The 17,560-nt window shown below is 57.1% G+C and overlaps 2 protein-coding genes and 1 non-coding gene across 4 annotated transcripts; 2 read left to right on the top strand and 1 right to left on the bottom strand.

Moving 5' to 3' along the window:
• Positions 1-4,439: 4,439 nt before the first annotated feature.
• On the top strand, positions 4,440-4,572 carry LOC132688672 (small nucleolar RNA SNORA61). Its single transcript, XR_009614651.1, has one exon. It is a non-coding gene; the product is annotated as a small nucleolar RNA SNORA61 (small nucleolar RNA).
• Positions 4,573-4,945: 373 nt separating this feature from the next.
• Positions 4,946-9,347, top strand: NAGS (N-acetylglutamate synthase). 2 transcript variants are annotated; one of them, XM_078437092.2, is made up of 7 exons: positions 4,947-5,731; positions 6,298-6,572; positions 6,688-6,901; positions 7,171-7,351; positions 7,905-8,076; positions 8,168-8,350; positions 8,990-9,347. In XM_078437092.2, the coding sequence occupies exons 1-7, from the start codon at positions 5,315-5,317 to the stop codon at positions 9,141-9,143; spliced, it is 1,596 nt and encodes a 531-aa protein (XP_078293218.1). In that variant the 5' UTR covers positions 4,947-5,314; the 3' UTR covers positions 9,144-9,347. The 2 variants fall into 2 exon arrangements, with proteins under 2 accessions (XP_078293219.1, XP_078293218.1); XM_078437093.2 differs by lacking the exon at positions 8,168-8,350 and having other exon boundaries at positions 4,946-5,731.
• A 1,234-nt stretch (positions 9,348-10,581) lies between these two features.
• Positions 10,582-14,078, bottom strand: TMEM101 (transmembrane protein 101). Its single transcript, XM_060627603.3, has 4 exons — positions 13,886-14,078; positions 13,405-13,585; positions 12,381-12,527; positions 10,582-11,604 (listed from the first exon to the last, which is right to left on the bottom strand). The coding sequence occupies exons 1-4, from the start codon at positions 14,020-14,022 to the stop codon at positions 11,296-11,298; spliced, it is 774 nt and encodes a 257-aa protein (XP_060483586.1). The 5' UTR covers positions 14,023-14,078; the 3' UTR covers positions 10,582-11,295.
• Between the last annotated feature and the right edge of the window lie 3,482 nt (positions 14,079-17,560).

Consider the following 17,560-nt stretch of genomic DNA (forward strand, 5'->3'; position numbering starts at 1 on the left):
CCTTCAAGACAGTAGCCTTTTCTAAATACCCCCAACCCCCAGAGATGCTAAACTGTAGGAAGACTTCCAATCATAGGGTTATCATAAGGTATGGACAAATTCTCCCCCCGCCCCCGCCCCCGCCCCCGCTTTCTGTGTGTGTGTGTGTGTGTGTGTGTGTGTTCTGTCACCTCAGAGGTCTCGATCAGACGCTAACGGGTCTGCAGGTCTGCAATAACTCCCTCACACTGCTGATGGTTTCCTCCTTTTAGCCCCCAGAGCAGCAGCCAGAAAGAGAGGCAGAGAATAGGGAGTCCCCTGCTGGACAAGAGGCTCATGGCACACTTGGAATTGAAACACTCATAAATTATGTATTTGTGGAGTATTTACCATTTCACACATTTGTGCCTTGAAGGCAAACTACTCATGGAAGAAGCAAACTAGCTTTTACTGAGTGTTTACGTGTCAGGCTGGTAACTTGCGCATATGGGAATTCACCGAACTTTTTTTTTCATCCGTCTTATCATACATAGGAGTCGAGAGATAGTATAATGAATCCCCTGGGCCCGCTGTCCAGTTTCAACAGATATCAACTTCTGACTCATAGCCAGCCCCGTTGCACCTGTTCCCCTACCCTGCCTTCTCCCCTCCAGGGGTATTTTCAAGCAAATGCGAGACATGTTACCATTTCATCTATAAATATGCAGTATGCACGCTAAAATCCTTGGAGTAGTTTAAAAAAAAACATAACACACAATCATAGCACACCTAAAAACTAATAGCTCAAATATCCTATGTGCAAAAAATTTTTCCAATTGTTGAATTTTTTACGGCTTGTTTCAGTCAGAATCCAAACATGGATTAAAAGAGACTTTTTTTTTTAAGTTATTTATTTTGAGAGAGAGAGAGAGAGAGAGCCGGTGTGCCTGAGCAGGGGAGGGGCAGAGAGAGAGGGAGAAAGAGAGAATCCCAAGCAGGCCCTGCACTGTCAATGCAGAGCCCAATGCGGGGCTCAAACCCACACACCATGAGATCATGACCCGAGCCCAAATCAAGAGTCAGATGCTTATCCAACTGAGCAACCCGGGTGCCCGGAGACTTTCAAAAACATCTTTTTGGAGCACCCAGCTGGCTCAGTCTGTAGAGCATACAACCCTCCATCTCAGAGTCGTGAGTTCAAGCCCCACATTGGGTTTAGAAATTACTTCATTGAAAAAAACACATCTTTTCATCCAATTCCACCTTTCCTACTCTTATAATTTACTGGTTGAAGAAACCAGGGCATTTGTGTCCCACAGGGGGGATTTTGCTGACTGTATGCCCACAGAGAACTTTTCGTCTTCACTACTACGTAAAGAGACTTAAGCTTTGTTCTCTTCCCCCCTTTTACAGGTGACAAAAGGGAGGCTCAGAGAAGTCAAATGCCTTGCCCAAACCTTTGCAGCCAAGAAAGTGGCAGATTCCAGCCTCCTGAGCCAGGGCAAGTGGGACTACATCTTCAGAGAGCCCTGCTCACTACCTGACGCATAGCGCGTGCTCACAAGACTGCGGCTGGTGCAGAAGGCCTTCGTACATTCCCACTGGGCTCGGCCCCCTCACAGCTGGAGAGCCACCTTGGGGCCACCTGCGCAGTCCTGGGGCCAGTCCCATGACACAGACTCCACAGAGCCAGGTCTCCCTTTCCACAGGCCCCTACCTCTTTTTTTCTGCCTTCTGCTCGTTCATTCATTCGTTCATTCATTCCATAAACGTCTACTGGACACTTCTCCCGCGCCAGGCACCATTGAGGCACGTGAACGAGTACGGCTCTGTGCCTCTGCACGTGGGTGGATGGATGTGCTCTCAGGAAGGGTGTCTGTTTCTACCTCTGTATGGTGTGTGTGTGTGTGTGTGTGTGTGTGTGTGTGTGTGTGTACAAAAGTCTGTACATTCATGTCCCAGATCTGAGTGTCCCTGTAGCTGTCCATGACGACAGCTGGGTGTTGTGCTCAAGGCTGAGGGCCCCCCGCTGAGGGGAAGTATCTGGAGGGGTCGGAAGGTTGTGTCTGTTCCCCAGCATCTCCAGGACCCAGGGCCTGGTGAGGGAAGACTGGAGCCCGATTCCGGGCACGGTGACAACATTTTTTGCCTTGAAAAACGAAACAAGGGCCCGCTTCAGAGGGGAACAAAGAAAATTCGAGCTGCGGGGAGCGCCTGGGTGGCTCAGTCGGTTGAGCGTCTGACTTCCGCTCGGGTCATGATCTCATGGTCTGTGAGTTTGAGCCCCGCGTCCGGCTCTGTGCTGATGGCTCGGAGCCTGGAGCCTGCTTCGGATTCTGTGGCTCCCTCTCTCTCTGCCCCTCCCCTGCTCATGCTCTGTCTGTCTCTCTCTCTCTCTGTCAAAAATAAATAAACATTTAAAAAAAAAACATAAAGAAAATTCGAGCTGGAACCCCAGACTGACAGTGATCCTGCAGACCTTCTATTCAGAGCGGTAGGGTCAGGTAGGGGTGTTGACTTCATACACCCACATCCATCCCCCCCACAAAGCAGGGTCAGTTTTCCAACCAGAGGCTGGCCTTACCCCAGGGAGAGGCAGTGGGGACACAGTGGCCCCAGGGTCATTGGGCCTGGAGTTAATCATCTACCCAGGGTATCCCTGGGCCCATTGGCTGCCTGGGGACACGGCCCTCTGGGCTAACACCCAAAGCAGTGGGAAGCAGCTCCCCAGCCAGGGTCTGCCCCACTGGCCCAGGGGCAATGGGGTTGATGCTGTTGGCTACTGAAATGAGTGATCCCCAGTCTGAGGAGGGAGACAATCATCCCTGCCCTCAGGGGAGCCCCAGTCTGAAGGGAGAAACCCATCCTTGCCCTCACATAGGCCCTGAGTTGGCAGGAGGCAGGCCTCAGCTGCAGCGAGGCGGGGAGCGGGGGGCCTGGAAGGGGCGTACATTTGGGAGGGGAGGAATGAAGAGAGGCCAGGGCTGAGGCGGAGAGACCCAGCCAGCGTAGCAGAGGTGGGAGAAACAGAGAAGGAGGAATCCTGTGCGGGGAGGGGCCAGGGAGGGTGGGAGCTCAGATGAGGGGCTTGGAAAATGATTAGGCCCCCTGGAGCTAGGACCACCTCTTCTGATGGATTCTGGGAAGTGTAGGAAAGTAGGGAGTGGGCAGCAGTAAGTGGGAAGAGAAAGAAGGCCCTAGAGGTGACCCCACAGTAGGGGGTACAGACTCTCCATGCTTCACTGTCTAATGAAACCCGGAATTTCCAGGTAGAAAAATGGAAAAGTCAGTGGAAGAGGTCACAAGTTCAACTCCGACCCCTCTGCCAGGAGTCTCCTGCCTGGGACAGTGCATGCATGTGCTGGCTGTGCACACGTGTTGGTGCGTGCATGAGGGTGTTGGCAGGAGATCCCGGGAAGAGTGTGCTCACCCAGCATCCTCCGGGAGACTCAGGAGAGAAGCAGCTCAGGCCACGACTCGCCATTCAGGCAGCGCCCCGAGAGTCCTGACTCCCGGCACCGGGAGTGTAGAGCTGGGTAGAAGGAAGGGAAGAGCAGTGGTGAGAACTCAGGATGACTAGCCTCTGGCCATGACACTAACAGCTGGGTGACCTTGGTCAAGTCACTGCTCCTCTACAGTTGGGTGTCCTACTCTACAACAGCGGAGAGTGGGACTCCCAGTGTACCTGAATGCAGGATGTGTCCAACTGATAGTGTACCCCGAGCTTTCTCGGGCAGCGGATGGATACAATATCAAGTAACAATGAATCATATTCTGTGAAAGTTGTCGCTGTCCTTTTCAACTCTTAAGAGCATGGATCTGGAGCAGACCTGCTTTGTTTGAAAGAGCAGCTGCACTGGTAATGAGCTGAATGACCTTGACCCTCACATATTTCTGTGCCTTGATTTCCTCATCTGTAAAATGGGCATTATAATAATACCCATCCTGGAGTCATTGTGAGGACTACATATGAAGTGCTTTGCCCAGTGCCTGCCATTCTACATGTGTTGGCTGTTTTTTGACCCAGGAGAAGGTCTCTCGGGGGCCCAGGGGACCTCTGACATTGGGCACCTGCCAGCCTTCTGTGTTACCAGCAGAGCAGGAAACACTATCCAGCTAGAATTTAATATTTTATTCTGGCTTTATTCTTAAGGCTTTCTTCTGTTTAGAGCAAGTGATACTGGCCTTCTAGTTACAATTTCGATAGGGATAAATTTTAAACTTGAAAACTTTAATACTAGGGGTGCCTGGGTGGCTCAGTGAAGCATTGGACTCTTGGTTTTGGCTCAGGTCATGATCTCGTGGGTTCAGGGGTTCCAGCCCCAAGTAGAGATCCACGCTGGCAATGTAGATCCTGCTTAGGATTCTCTCTCTCTCCGACACCCCCTTTCAAAATAAATAAATAAACTTTTAGATAGATGGATAGATAGATAGGTAGATAGATAGATAGATAAAAACTGTATTACTAATAAGGATGATTTACCCTCCGGTTCCCTTTCCCATCAAATCTGAACACTGGTTTTGGTGATCATAAGAGGAGGAAGAGAAACACTGAAGCTGGCCTCACAGTGCTTATGGTCTGGTATATAACCCATGGGCTAGTTTCAAACAAGGTAAAAAAAAAAAAAAATAGGGCTGGCTGAGTCAGTTGAGCCTGGGACTTTGGGTGGGAGGGGACACTTCGGGTCCTCTGTCCCCCTCTCTCTGCCCCTTCCCTGCTCTCTCTCAAAAATAAACGTTTTTTTAAAAATTTTAAAAAAATAAGGGGTGATCTGAGGATATGACAAAATTCTTCAAAGTGGTACCCAACGTCTGGAGCTTGGCATACCCTGGTAATCCCATAATTCCTGATCTTCTTTGAACTCAGAGGACAGGACAGAGGCACACCGGACCTCCAGCAGAGAGCTGGCACTCCCCCCACTCTCCTTCCACTCTTCCCCACCTCTCCTTCAGGTCTCCTTCCTCAGTCCCACGGTAACTGCCACTTTGCTCTCCCCTTTAATCATCCAGAACCCCGCAGACTGCCAAAGCCAGTCAGGGTCCCCCGAGCCCTTCCTGGAACCGGCCTTGGCAACAGATTAAAGACGCCCCACCACGGTTTATCTCTGCCTCGTGACCCGCACTAGTGGGTTCCGTCCCCCGCGGGGGCGGGGGTTTCTGTTGGCCCCGCCCCCTGACCCATGGCCTGACCCTCTTCAAACGCACCCAGAGACTACTCTGCGCCCCCAGTCTGCGCCCCGCCCCGGCTGGTCCAGCCCCTCCTTGTAGCAGGTTAAGAGCCCCCCAGAGCCGGGAGCTGCGGACAGAAGCGCACTCGTTGGGGGTGGGGGTGGGGGGGCCAGTCGTTCTCGTTGTCATGGCGACGGCGCGGGTGGCCTGGGCCCTGCGAGCCACCTCTATGGGCGGAAGGCTGCGCGGTCCCCGAGGCACCGGGGGCGCCCGGAGGCTGAGTGGCAGCGCGCGACGGCGGGCGGCCAGGGGCACCAGCCCGGGGCGCCGGCTCAGCACCGCCTGGGCGCCCGCCCAGCCCGCGCGAGAAGCGGCCGGGGACGACACCCACTCGCCTGCCGCGGAGGAGCCTGAGTGGACACCGCCCCCCGCGCCCCCGCTGCCCCCCGAGCCCCCCGGGCGCGAGGCCGGCCGCTCGCTGGTGCAGCGGGACATCCAGGCCTTCCTGAACCAGTGCGGGGCCAGCCCCGGGGAGGCGCGCCACTGGCTCACGCAGTTTCAGACCTGCTACCACTCCGCGGACAGGCCCTTCGCAGTCATCGAGGTGAGCGGAGCCCGGCGCCGGCCGTGTCACAGCGAGGGGATCGGGGTTGTGCGGCAACGTGTCACCAGGCAGGGCGGGACCGACCGCAGACTCTGCGCAGCGGAAGCGGGAAGGGGCGCGACGGAGCCCGGACAAGTGCCCCGCGGACTGGGTGAGGCTGCGCGCTCCTCCAGCAGTCTCACGCCCGGCCCCGGGTGAGGAGCCTGAGGCCCCTGATCCGCCAAGTGTGATGCCCTGGAGAACTCCCCTTCGCCGCGGGCGCAGTTAGGGGTTCAGATGGCAAGTGGGGAACCTGGACGGGAGCCGCTTGGGTTACCCCTCCCCCCAAGGAGTCCTAGAGTCCAAGGTCGCAGGGAGGCACAGAGGGAGGAACACCAGTGTGAGATAAGAGGATGGCAAGACCCAACAGGGCAAAGGGCGGAGCAGGTGCTCGCCGTTGGCCAGAAATGGGACCTGACTGCTCCTGGGCAGGGAAGGGGCACCACGGGGCCCCTGCTGCTGGAGTGAGCAGGTTCGGCAGGAGTCGGGGCCAATGTCGCCGCTCCTGAACGCTCACTCTTCCGCAGGTGGACGAGGAGGTCCTCAAGTGCCGACGGGCGGTAACCAGTCTGGCCTTCGCCCTGGCATTCCTGCAGCGCATGGACATGAAGCCGCTAGTCGTCCTCGGGCTGCCGGCTCCCACGGCGCCCTCTGGCTGCCTCTCCTTCTGGGAGGCCAAGGCACAGCTTGCCCAGAACTGCAAGGTGCTGGTGGATGAGCTGCGGCACAACGCTGCCACTGCCGTGCCTTTTTTTGGTGGCGGGTCGGTGCTGAGCGCGGCTGAGCCAGCCCCACATGCCAGGTTAGTGCGGGTCTTCCCTGCCCGGCGTCTTTAGACCTCGCTACCCCGCCCGCCCGCCCCTGCCAGCCCGGCAGGCCTGGTGGGAGCCTTCTTGAGCACCACGTCTGGCCCACAGCTATGGCGGCATCGTCTCGGTGGAGACCGACCTGCTACAGTGGTGCCTGGAATCGGGCAGCATCCCCATCCTGTGCCCCATCGGGGAGACGACCGCACGGCGCTCCGTGCTCCTCGACTCGCTGGAGGTGACCGCGGCTCTAGCCAAGGCGCTCCAGCCCACCAAAATCATCTTCCTCAATACCACAGGCGGCCTGCGCGACAGCAGTCAAAAGGTGTGTCCCCTCTTTACCGGCCCCATTCTCGCGATTCTGGGCCTGGCCGAACCCCTCTTGTGCTCCCTGCTCGCCTCCCAGACGGGCCCCAGAGTCATTCTCCAGCCGGGTGGGTCGGGAGTGGAGTGCTGCTCAAATCTGAGCCCTCCCCAGCCTAGGACTCCGAGAGGAAGGGAGGGTAAAGGGGTCAGCGAGGAAGGGTCTGTGGGGCAGGAGCACAGTCGTGGCCGGCTACGGGCCAGAGGCTCACCCCCTGGCCCCGGACGCAGGTCCTGAGTAACGTGAACCTGCCCGCCGATCTGGACCTGGTGACCAACGCTGAGTGGGTGAGCACCAAAGAACGGCAGCAGATGCGGCTCATCGTGGACGTGCTCAGCCGCCTGCCGCACCACTCCTCTGCCGTCATCACCGCCGCCAGCACACTACTCACCGAACTCTTCAGCAACAAGGGTGAGGGCCTCGCCTCGGAGGCAGGGGGGGGGGGGGGAGGGAAGGGGGGCTGGGTCCCAGGAGTGAGCAGGGGAGGTGGCTTTCTGCCAGTCAGGAAGCCGCAGGGGGCCGCCACCCCACAAGCTCTCCGCTCTGGCTGCACCTGGGGGAGGTGAGCGCAGAGCAGGTGGGCGGGACTGGATAGACGCCCGCGCCAAGTGGGACGGACCAGGCTAGGAACCTGGGGCGGGAACTGGAGGAGGGGTGGGGAGACCAGGGGCTGGAGACCGGGTTTCGGCGAGGTAGGCGGGCCTAGGGGAAGTCAGTGGGACCACAGGCGATGGACGGACGTTGAGGGACAAACTGCCAGGGAAAAGCATCTCCCAGTGTGAAAATCACCCACGTATCTATGCAGTCCGCAGAACGCATTTCATTGTGGAGGTCTTCCAAAGAGGGTCACTGTCCCACGAGCCCCTGTCCTACCTGGAACCCCCGCCAGGACGCGCAAATGCAAGAGCGGATGGGACCTGGCTCTTGGGCGAAACTAACACCTCCTCCTCCATCCCACCCCCAGGGTCCGGGACCCTGTTCAAGAACGCCGAGCGGATGCTGCGAGTGCGCAGCCTGGACAGCCTGGACCAGGGCCGCCTAGTGAACCTGGTCAACGCCAGCTTCGGCAAGAAGCTCCGGGACGACTACTTGGCCTCGTTGCGCCCGCGGCTGCACTCTGTCTACCTCTCTGAGGGGTGAGCCTGCGAGCCCCAGAGGGCGAGGGACAGAGCAGGGCAGCTTGGGGCCGAAGGGAGGTCCCAGCCTGCCTCTCCCCTGCTGCGCCAGGTACAACGCGGCCGCCATTCTGACCTCGGAGCCCGTACTGGGGGGCACCCCCTATCTAGACAAGTTTGTGGTGAGCTCCAGCCGCCAGGGCCAAGGCTCCGGGCAGATGTTGTGGGAGTGCCTGCGGCGGGACCTGCAGACGCTTTTCTGGCGCTCCCGGGTCACCAACCCCATCAATCCCTGGTAGGTCCCGCCCCTCCCGCCTCCGGGCCGCCCCACCCCCCCCACCCCCCCCCCCCCCCGCCCTCCACAGCCACGCCCCAGAAGGCCGGGCTTCCCCCAAGGAAAAGGCCCCATTCTGTGAGGCCCGACATTCCCCAAGGGAGCAGACCACACACGGAGCCTGAGATTTCCCCCTCGAGCAGAGCACACTTAACCCCGCTCTGCCCCGCTGCAGTGGATTCCTTGAAGACACTCCCCGACTCTCCCGGAGTCTTGAGAAATCCTGACCCTCCAGGCTTCATTCTAGGTCCAGTTGCCAAGCTCTGACCCCAGGCCCACTGCATCTCCAGCGGAGCATTTTCTCCTCTCTTTTTCCTTCTGCAACTATCCCTTCACCAGGGTCTGTGGGCACCAAGAGGTGAACAAGAACCCCACCCCTGGGGGGTGCCTGGGGGGCTCAGTCAGTTGAGGGTTGAGCGTCTGACTCTTGGTTTTGGCTCAGGTCATGATCGTGGGATAGAGCCCCGCCCTCAGGCTCAGATAATAGCAGGGTGTCTAGCATGTAGTAGGTCCTCAAAATAACCAGTGAGTAGTGAGCTCTGGCCTTGCCCTAAAAGATCCTTCCTCCCACCCCCCCCCCCCCCCCCCCCCCCAAATCAGGTACTTCAAACACAGTGATGGCAGCTTCTCCAACAAGCAGTGGATCTTCTTCTGGTTTGGCCTGGCTGACATCCGGGACTCTTATGAGCTGGTCAACCATGCCAAGGGGCTGCCTGACTCCTTCTGCAAGCCGGCTTCTGACCCAGGCAGCTGACCCTCACCACCAGCCCCGCAGGCCCTGGGATAACCAGGGTGAACCAAAAGCCATGCCTGCTGGAGGTGACCCCAGGCAGCCGCAGGCTGGACCAGGCTTGTTGGCTAAGGATCTGCAGAGGAGGAAGCAGCCCCTACTCTACTCTGCCCAGAGGGGGGCACCCAAGTGGGGACAAGCACAGGAAGAAGGGTGTGCCCAAGACCCCCCCCCCCCACTGGCTCCAAAGCTAGAACCAGACAGCCTTCAATTTTCAGTCTAGAGATCTTGGGGGTGGGGGGGAGGAGTGGGGGGCTTGCCTTCCAGGGCTCCACTCAGGGCTAATCTTATAGGTGGGCCAGTCTTCTGGCCTCTGTGCTGTTTTGAGGCTCCCTTGCCCACAATATTACCCTCATTTGCTTGATATTCCACCACTTATTTTAATTCTTTTGGGTCTTACAACTTTCCAGGAGGCCTCGATTAAAACACAAACACTTGTCTTGAGAGTGAAGTAAAACACACTTGAAAAGAAATGAGCAGTGACCCTCTGAGAGCAAGATCCCGAGGGCCGGGGAACCAGGGGAAGAGGAGAGCTCAATGAGATGGAGTGCCCCCAAGATCAATGCTGCCACCGTCTCCCTCAGCTGGGTGTCAGCAGCCCCCCGAGGGGCTCCCTTACTCTGGAGTTAGGAAGCATCCTCCACCCCACAGACCAGACCGACAGCAGCCGCAGCTGTCTCTCCAAGCCAGGCTCTGAGCCAAGCGCAGACTTGCATGTTTTCCCCTAGGCCCCACTGGAGGCTGTCTGCATCTGTGGGAGGGGAACACCTCAGCCTCCCGGAGCCCAAAGTCAGAGGTTTCATTCCGCATTTTTGGCCCCCACAATGCACCAGGCCCCAGGCTGGCCGCCAGGCTACTTTCAATCAAGAAGTGCATGGACAAGTAGGGGAAAGACCACCACAGCACAGCAGGGGCCACGACAGAACCAAACCCCCAGAGCAGCCTCTGACTTCCCTCGGGAGAGGGGTGGCGTGGGGGGCACGGCTATGCACGGGCATCAGACAGGCCTGACCTAGAATCCAGCTCTGCGATTGGAAGCAAGCTTACCTTCTTGGAGCTTCCATTTCCTCATCTGTAAGATGTCAAACCCTCGTAGGGGAACCTTAACATTAGCTCTCCCCCTCTCGTTGCCCTCCAAGAATTCTTCAAAAGAAAGCAGGAGGACTGAAAAGGGGAGGACAAGACAACCTACAACACAGGGACCGAGGGTATGGGTCAAAAGCAGACCACAGGGAGGGTCTTGACCAGACAGCCAAGGATTGTGGGAACTCTCAGAACAGGGCAGAGATCACGGGAAGACTAAAGTGGGGCTTAACCAGATGTGGTCTTTCAAGAAACCCAAGATCAATCCCAGCCAATGGCAAAGTGCCCTGTGGGGAGAGCGGAGAAGCAAAGCCAAACATCTATATAAAATGTTTATTTTTGGAGGACTGTGTGGTCTGGTGTTTGGGAGGGCACTCACCCCAACCAGGCCAACCATACGGCTGGAAACAGAAGGCAGGAGGCGGGAAGTTGGCCGATGCCCGCCCTACCCCTGCACACCCCAGACTGGGGCCTGCTCTGCTTTCAAGGTGGGGACAGCTAGTGCGGTTTCTGCCCCTGGCATACCCTGAGAACTCACGTGACTCCTGTGGTGCCCCGCCCCTCAGCATCTCCCGGCCCGATCCACACATCAACACACATATATGCACTCTCAGCCTCCAAAAAAGCACTGTAGAGCCCAGCTGCTCTTGCCAGGTTCGAAAAGGAATTTTTCACATTTGCTCACTTCCGGTTCGTGAGCAGTCTTCCTTCCTCTGTCTCCCACTCTCAGTACCCCCACCCGAGCCCTGCCTTACTCCCTTCTCTGGGACTGCAGACCCAGGGAGCAGTCGGCCTCGGCTCTCCTCCTAACGAACAGGAAAAAACAACCCCGTAAGGCATCATCCTCAGGGCTCCCACGCCCAAGGGCTGAGCCCAGGCACTGGGGAAGAGACCTGCGTCTTACCGACACACACATAGCAAAGAACCAAACCAACAGAGCAGAAAGCATAAAGAAACAACTGGGCCAGCAAGGAGGAAGGCAGGGTGGCCCTCAGTGGCTCCCTGCACCCGTCTCAGCCTCTTGTCGTGCAACTCAGCCATCGGTGGCCAGGATGACAGCGGCCCCGAAGATGCCCACGCTCTCTCCAAGGAGCTTCATCTGGTTCCAGAACTCAACGCGCCGTGTGTTGTGCCAGTAGGCAACGTTGCCGTCAATGAGCAGCATGACTGGGGGTAGCAGGACAGCCAGGATCTGGGCGGCCAGCGTCACGTAGTAGCCCGACAGGAAGGCCAGCGCCAGGACGCCGTAGAGCACAAAGAACAGCTGGATCATCAGCTCCCCTCCCGGGAGATGGTTCAGATACGCCAGCCGGTCCTCCTTGCTGTGCTGCAGTGAGTAGGCCTAGGGACACACATCTGCTAAGTCTCTCCAACGGGCGGGGGAGCCTGTCTGGGGAGCGCTGGCCCTGAGATGGCACCTGAAAGTCAGCCTCTGCAAGCTGGGCTTCTGGCTCCCATCTCGGACTTGGGGGTCTCTGAAAAGTAGGACCTGCGTCTCCCTCACAGACGCGGGAGCTCACGAGGTTAGGGCCTGTCTCTCCTCACCCTGGAGGGGGGGCCGCTCAGGAGGACGGAAGTGTGTCTCCACAGCCAGACTGGGGCTCTCACCTCTGAATACACAGCGCTGCGTGTGGAATATGGTGCCCAGTAACTGAGATGGGGCCAAGCGACCCGGAGCCTGTCCAGGTCCCCATCCACACTGGCCCGCCCCTAGGTCCTCCACTGGTACCATAACTGGCCACCCTAGTCAACCTCCATCAACTCTGAGTGGCAGAGCCCCGTCTGGGGCCTGGACCCCACCAAACCTCTCCTTGGCCCCCTCTCCCAGCCCTCTGGGGGCTGAATCCACGAGAGGACCGGTCCATCTCATTCTCCTGACTCTCGGGCTTGGGACTGACAGGTCAAGCCAATGTCTTCTCTCCCCAGTGCAACGATGTTGGAAGAAGGGACTCTCAGCCAGGTCTCAGGCCCTGGAAGCCGAGGCCCAGAAGCTGACCGGGGTAATTCCCAGGAGGCAGACCATCGGGAACTACATGCCCACGTCCCTGGGCTCTGCCAGGCATGGGCTCAAACCTCACGCCCAGGCAAGCGCTTCCAGCCAGCGGTCCCCCGACCTACCACGCAGATGAGGTAGATGCCCAGGAACACCTGGCCGGTGGACTGGAGGGAGCGGCTGCGGGGCTTCCGGCGGTACAGCTCCCCAGCGCCGCTGGCCAGCACGAGAAAGCCGCCGATGATAGCAACCGTCCGCGAGTACATACGGACCTAGGCCGAGGTGAGGGGACCCAGTCAGAAACTGCAGCCACCACATTTCTCCCGGCTGTCCAGAGCACCGAACTGCCCATCTCTATACACCCCATTCCATCTGATAAACCCTTTCACCAATTCCAAGTGTGGTGGGCAGGTGCAGCAGACAAGGATAACTCTTTTAATCAGAGTGGAAACTGAGGCCTGGCAGGGTTCGTAAAATTGGCCAAGGTCCTACAGAAGGTGGCAGAATCCAGATGCCAAGGGTTGCCCCATCCATCTCTACTCGCAGGTGTGCAGACTCGAATCCCAATGTTCCTTCTCCTATATAGTGCAGAGTCTGTGCCATTAAGAAAACCATTGGTCTCACTATCCTGTTCACACTTCTGCCTCCTCTACTGGATTGACAGTGCATTCCTTGAGGGTGGGTAGTGCCTTTGTCCAGGCTTATCTCCAAGGCTGCATTCTGGCGTTTTAAGGTTTAAATGCTGCACGAAGATTAATTAGATTTCATAAAAATCAGATGGTTGCAACCGGTTACTCTCCAAGGTCCCTTTTGCCCTATAGTCTGAAATTACTAAACTAATGCTTTAAAGGGTTCTGGGAACTAGGTGACCTGGGTTCTGGTCTCACCTGCAATGCTATCTGTGATGTGACCCTGGGAAAATCTGTTTCTCATCTTCCCACCTCGGTTTTCACACTCTGAAAGGCAGTCCTGCGTGGTCCCTAAGTTCCTTTCATTCTTCCAGTCTGTAATAATGTCCACAAGCCTGGGGGTTCTGCCTTCCCAGGCTTCACACTGTGCACCTAGCTGGCACCATGCATTACCCAACTGCCCCGGGGGCACCGGCCTCTGGCTCCCTATCCCCATCTCCCCTTAGGCCGAGGTGCTCACCTTCAGCCAGTCCCCGTAGTGGACGTAGCCCCCGATGTAGGCGGCGTAGGTGCTAATGGCCAGCTGGAGTGCGGCCCCCAGCGCGAACCAACGCCGCTTCACTCCAAAGGACATGAAGCTGGCGCACAGTACGGCCGCCCCCAAGTCGAAGTACAAGTAGGGCACTGGGATGTCGGGCTTCCTGCGAGCCGGAGAGGAAAAGAAGCAACGGGGACAGGATGAAGCGGGAGAAGAGCCTTGCGACCCCTTGAGTTCCCACAAGCTCCAAGCTCCCCCAAACCGGAGACCCTTCTCACGGCCAGGACCCCGGCACTACGCCCGATGCCCACCTTGCCCCAGACCAGAGCCCTTAACAAGTCCAAGGTCCCAATCCCTCCCCAGCCCAAGGGTCCCAACTTCTTCCCCACCTCACCGCACCCCCGTTCCTGGGGCGGGCCGTACCGCCCCCCACCGCGTTCGGCGGCCGCGTGGGCCCGCTCACCGGCGCGCCTCGGCTCTTTCAGCGTACAGCATGAGCTGGCTGAAGCAGCCCCAGAAGGGGCAGCGTGTGAGCAACACCGAACCCAGCTGCATGATCAGCTGCAGCATCCACCGTCGCGAACCCATCTTCGACGCCATCTTGGAGAAGGGCAGTCCGCTGCGGCGTCACTCCCGACGGGGAGGCCGGCGCCGGGATGCGACACGCAGCTTCCGGGTCCCGAGGAGCGGAGGAGGGTGAGGGGGTAGCATCTTTCCCTTCCGACGGGAAACAACGCTCTCGCTTTCTAGTTCCGGACCGAAGGAGGTGTTCCAACTGGGAGTTCGGCCTTAATCGCCGCTCATGGAGACTAAAGGATCCCTTGTGTGGCTGCAAAATTGAAAACTAGACTAGAGGAAGGTTCCTTATCAGAACCATGGGCAATAACTTGATGTAATGAAGCGAACTAGTCTTTGACTGATGCTAGACCTGGGCTCAATGCTAACTCCCAACTCTTTGACTTTGAGTATATCACCTACACTTTCCAAGACCCATCTCTAAAATGGAGAGGACACCTACCTCAGGGTTGTTCTGATGTGTACATGTGGCAGTGTGGGTCCTAGCTCATAGTAGGGTGCAACACACACACACACAAAATCTCTCTACTTTTGTTTAATTTCAGAGTAAGGTGTTCCCTTGGCTAGGTCACTTGTAGACAAGTCTGGCTTTCCCTCTGTCCCCTGAGAGGAGTAAAATCTGATGTGGATATATGGGACATCTTAAATCAGTGTATTCTCTCTAGCTCCAATGCTCCTGCTCTAGCCCAAACTACCATCTTTTGTTGGTTTGACTGCAGCAGGCTTCCAACTGGCCTCCTGGCTTCTCCTTTGGCCTCCTTGTTTATTCTCAGCTCCTCTATGTTTTCATAACTATCAGGTACCCTTCTTTTGAATCCCTGAGCACATTGTTAATTATATATTTGGGATTCTTTGCTAATGACCAGATTAACAATAGATTGTGAGTTTCTTTTTTTAACGTTTATTTATTTTTGAGACAGAGAGAGACAGAGTGTGAAGAGGGGAGGGGCAGAGAGAGAGGGAGACACAGAATCTGAAACAGGCTCCAGGCTCTGAGCGGTCAGCACAGAGCCCGATGCGGGGCTCGAACTCACAGACCGTGAGATCATGACCTGAGCCGAAGTCGGACGCTTAACCGACTGAGCCACCCAGGCGCCCCTAGATTGTGTTTCATTAGGGCAAGGTTTCTGCTCACAGCCTAGTGTAAGATGCATTCAGGAAACATGTGCTAAATAGATACAAGAACAAAGGATGTCGCCACTATGTCTCATTCATAGTACTCAGTGATTATTTGTTGAATAAGTGGACAAAAGTTCCCGGCCCTCCAGGATTGCCACCACAAAGCCACCCCACTCATCTCTCTGCACCCTCCTACCACCCTGCAACACAAATTCTTCTTCCCATATTGAAGTTAAGACTCTACAAGCACTCCCACTAGACTGTTTAATTCAGGTCTGATTGTTTCCAGTTCCCTGGGGTCGGGAGAGGGGCCTCGTGTCCAAACAGTATTTCTGACAATGTGAATTAAAAATTCCCGATCAGCCAGTGAAAGCTGACAAAACATCTCTCACATTTTTTACAAAGTCACTGGGATAAACAGTGGGTATAACAGAAATGTGATGGAGGGATAGATATATTCATGCAAAACAAAACAAAACAAAACAAAAACTAGGGAACAGGATTGTGTATGTGCATGCTGGGATTGGGGGTGGGGGAAAGGAATCTCCAGGCAAAGGGAATGAGAAAAGGCCTGGATTAAAGGCCATTTTGTCTATCTCTGCCCACGTGCCAGTGACAAACACATGACGTTAAGTTTTCCACAGGCACATAGCATAGAATCAAGTTTTCAATTGTTTTTGTTTTGTTTTGTTTTTCCCAGGCTCCATCCTTGAGTTAAATGTGACAAGATGAACAGCCCTTGGAAAGGAGCTAAGGTGTTGAGGACAACCGGAACGGACTGGGGTGTTGCCCATGGGAGCAGTACCCCTACCCCATCCCACCATCCTCATGACTTTAGCAACAACAGAGGCCAAGGACATGTGTGGGGAGGGGCAGGAGACCAGGATTAACCAAGCTTCCCTTGGTTCCCAGCCCACCCCCAGTTCCCTCTGGTCTTGTCTCCACCTTTTACTGCCCTAGTCCCCAGAGGGTTGTTGAGAAGCACTAAGGGCCAAATCCTTCTTTCTCGGGTTGAGAAAGATGCTGACATTGTGCTAGGTCAGAGAATAGATGAATGGGCGGGTCAGAGGCTCTGGGAGAGGAACACAGCCATTTGTCCCCCTGCCCCCCACTCCTCCCACTCCTGCCTGGGGTGACAACTGAGCTGTAAAGACTTCTGAAGAACAACCCTTCCCCATCTCTATCCACTCTCCCTCCTCCAGCTGCCTCCACTTCTCTCTGCAGCGCCCCTCCCCCACCTCTCCAGAGGGCTCTCCCACCCCCCAGCTCCTCTGAAGCCCTGCCTGCACTTGCGCTCTGCCACGACCAGAGCCACAGTGGCCAGCATGGTGCCCAGGATACCCAGCGTGGTAGTCGTCTCAGCCAGGCAGAGCCGGGCCTCCGCGCTGTTCAGCACCACCCCTGACTGCCGAGGGCCAGCATGTGTCAGGTTGCCAAGGTCGGCCACCCATAAAAGTACCACAGGTGGACCAAGCTTCCCAAAGGCCCACTGCAGGTCACAGTCGTGCAACCTGGTTTTTGGCCAGCAGCAGCTGCGTGCCCACCATCCAGATGTCCGCTGTCACCTTGAAACCAAAGTGCTACAGCCAGTCACCTATGAGAGGGGACGCCCAGCACCAACAAGGCCACAAAGGCCTCAGTCTCTAGCTCACTGATGTCATCCCCAGTCAGAGAGAGGACCTCCAGGCCTGGCATGGTGGCCAGGCCCCAGACAGCAGTTCCCAGCCTGCAAGAGTCAGTGTAGACAGAAGAGGCCCCCGAGCCTGGCTGTGCCCAGCTTGGTCAGCCAGTCGTGACTCAGGTCCAACTGCTCTAGGTGCCCCAGGCCCCACAGGCTGCAGGGGTCCCGGGTGACAAGCAGGTTGTGAGAGCAGTCCAGGCGGCGTACAAAGCCCAGGCTGGCAAAGAAGTCCAGGGGCAGGCAGGCCAGCTGGTTGTGGCTGAGGCGCAGCCGCTCCAGGAAACCCAGGTGCCCCAGGGCTCCAGCAGCTGGATCCCACAGGACGCTGTGAGAAACAGCAGCACCCGGTCACCACAGGCTCTGGAAGGAGCCTCCTGGCAGGCGACTCAGATCATCGTGGCGCAGCTACGACACCCACTCTGCCAGGGAGCCTGGGACGGAGCCTCAGAGGGTAGAGGCCCCCGCAGTCCACAACACTGCCGGCGGCTGGACGGGTGCGTGGTGCTGGGCATGCTGCCGCCGGATTCCCAAGGAAGGCCGATGCCACCACCGTGGCCATGGCCACTGTGAGGAAGCGGCCACACCAGCCCCAGGCACTCGTGGATGCATCGATCTTCGTGCCTCACTCCTTCACCCAGGACTCTGGGGAAGCGTGGGCATGCTAGGGGGAGAAAAATAAAGGCACCATTCAGGGGTCTCACCGTTTGCCACGTGCCCCAACATGATCTTAAGGACACCTGCCTCCATCTCCCACAAATTTAC

This window comes from Panthera onca, chromosome E1, assembly GCF_046562875.1.
Source record: "Panthera onca isolate mPanOnc1 chromosome E1, mPanOnc1 haplotype 2, whole genome shotgun sequence".
Taxonomy (NCBI): Eukaryota; Metazoa; Chordata; class Mammalia; order Carnivora; family Felidae; genus Panthera; species Panthera onca.

Coding starts and splice junctions, on each gene's coding strand:
- TMEM101 (XM_060627603.3), bottom strand. CDS start 14,022: ATGGCGTCGAAGATGGGTTCGCGACGGTGGATGCTGCAGCTGATCATG. Junction 13,586..13,885: donor GAAAGAGCCGAGGCGCGCCG/GTGAGCGGGCCC, acceptor TCCGGCTCGCAG/GAAGCCCGACATCCCAGTGC. Junction 11,605..12,380: donor GCATCTACCTCATCTGCGTG/GTAGGTCGGGGG, acceptor GTGTGTCCCTAG/GCCTACTCACTGCAGCACAG.
- NAGS (XM_078437092.2), top strand. CDS start 5,315: ATGGCGACGGCGCGGGTGGCCTGGGCCCTGCGAGCCACCTCTATGGGC. Junction 7,352..7,904: donor CGAACTCTTCAGCAACAAGG/GTGAGGGCCTCG, acceptor TCCCACCCCCAG/GGTCCGGGACCCTGTTCAAG. Junction 8,077..8,167: donor TCTGTCTACCTCTCTGAGGG/GTGAGCCTGCGA, acceptor CTGCTGCGCCAG/GTACAACGCGGCCGCCATTC.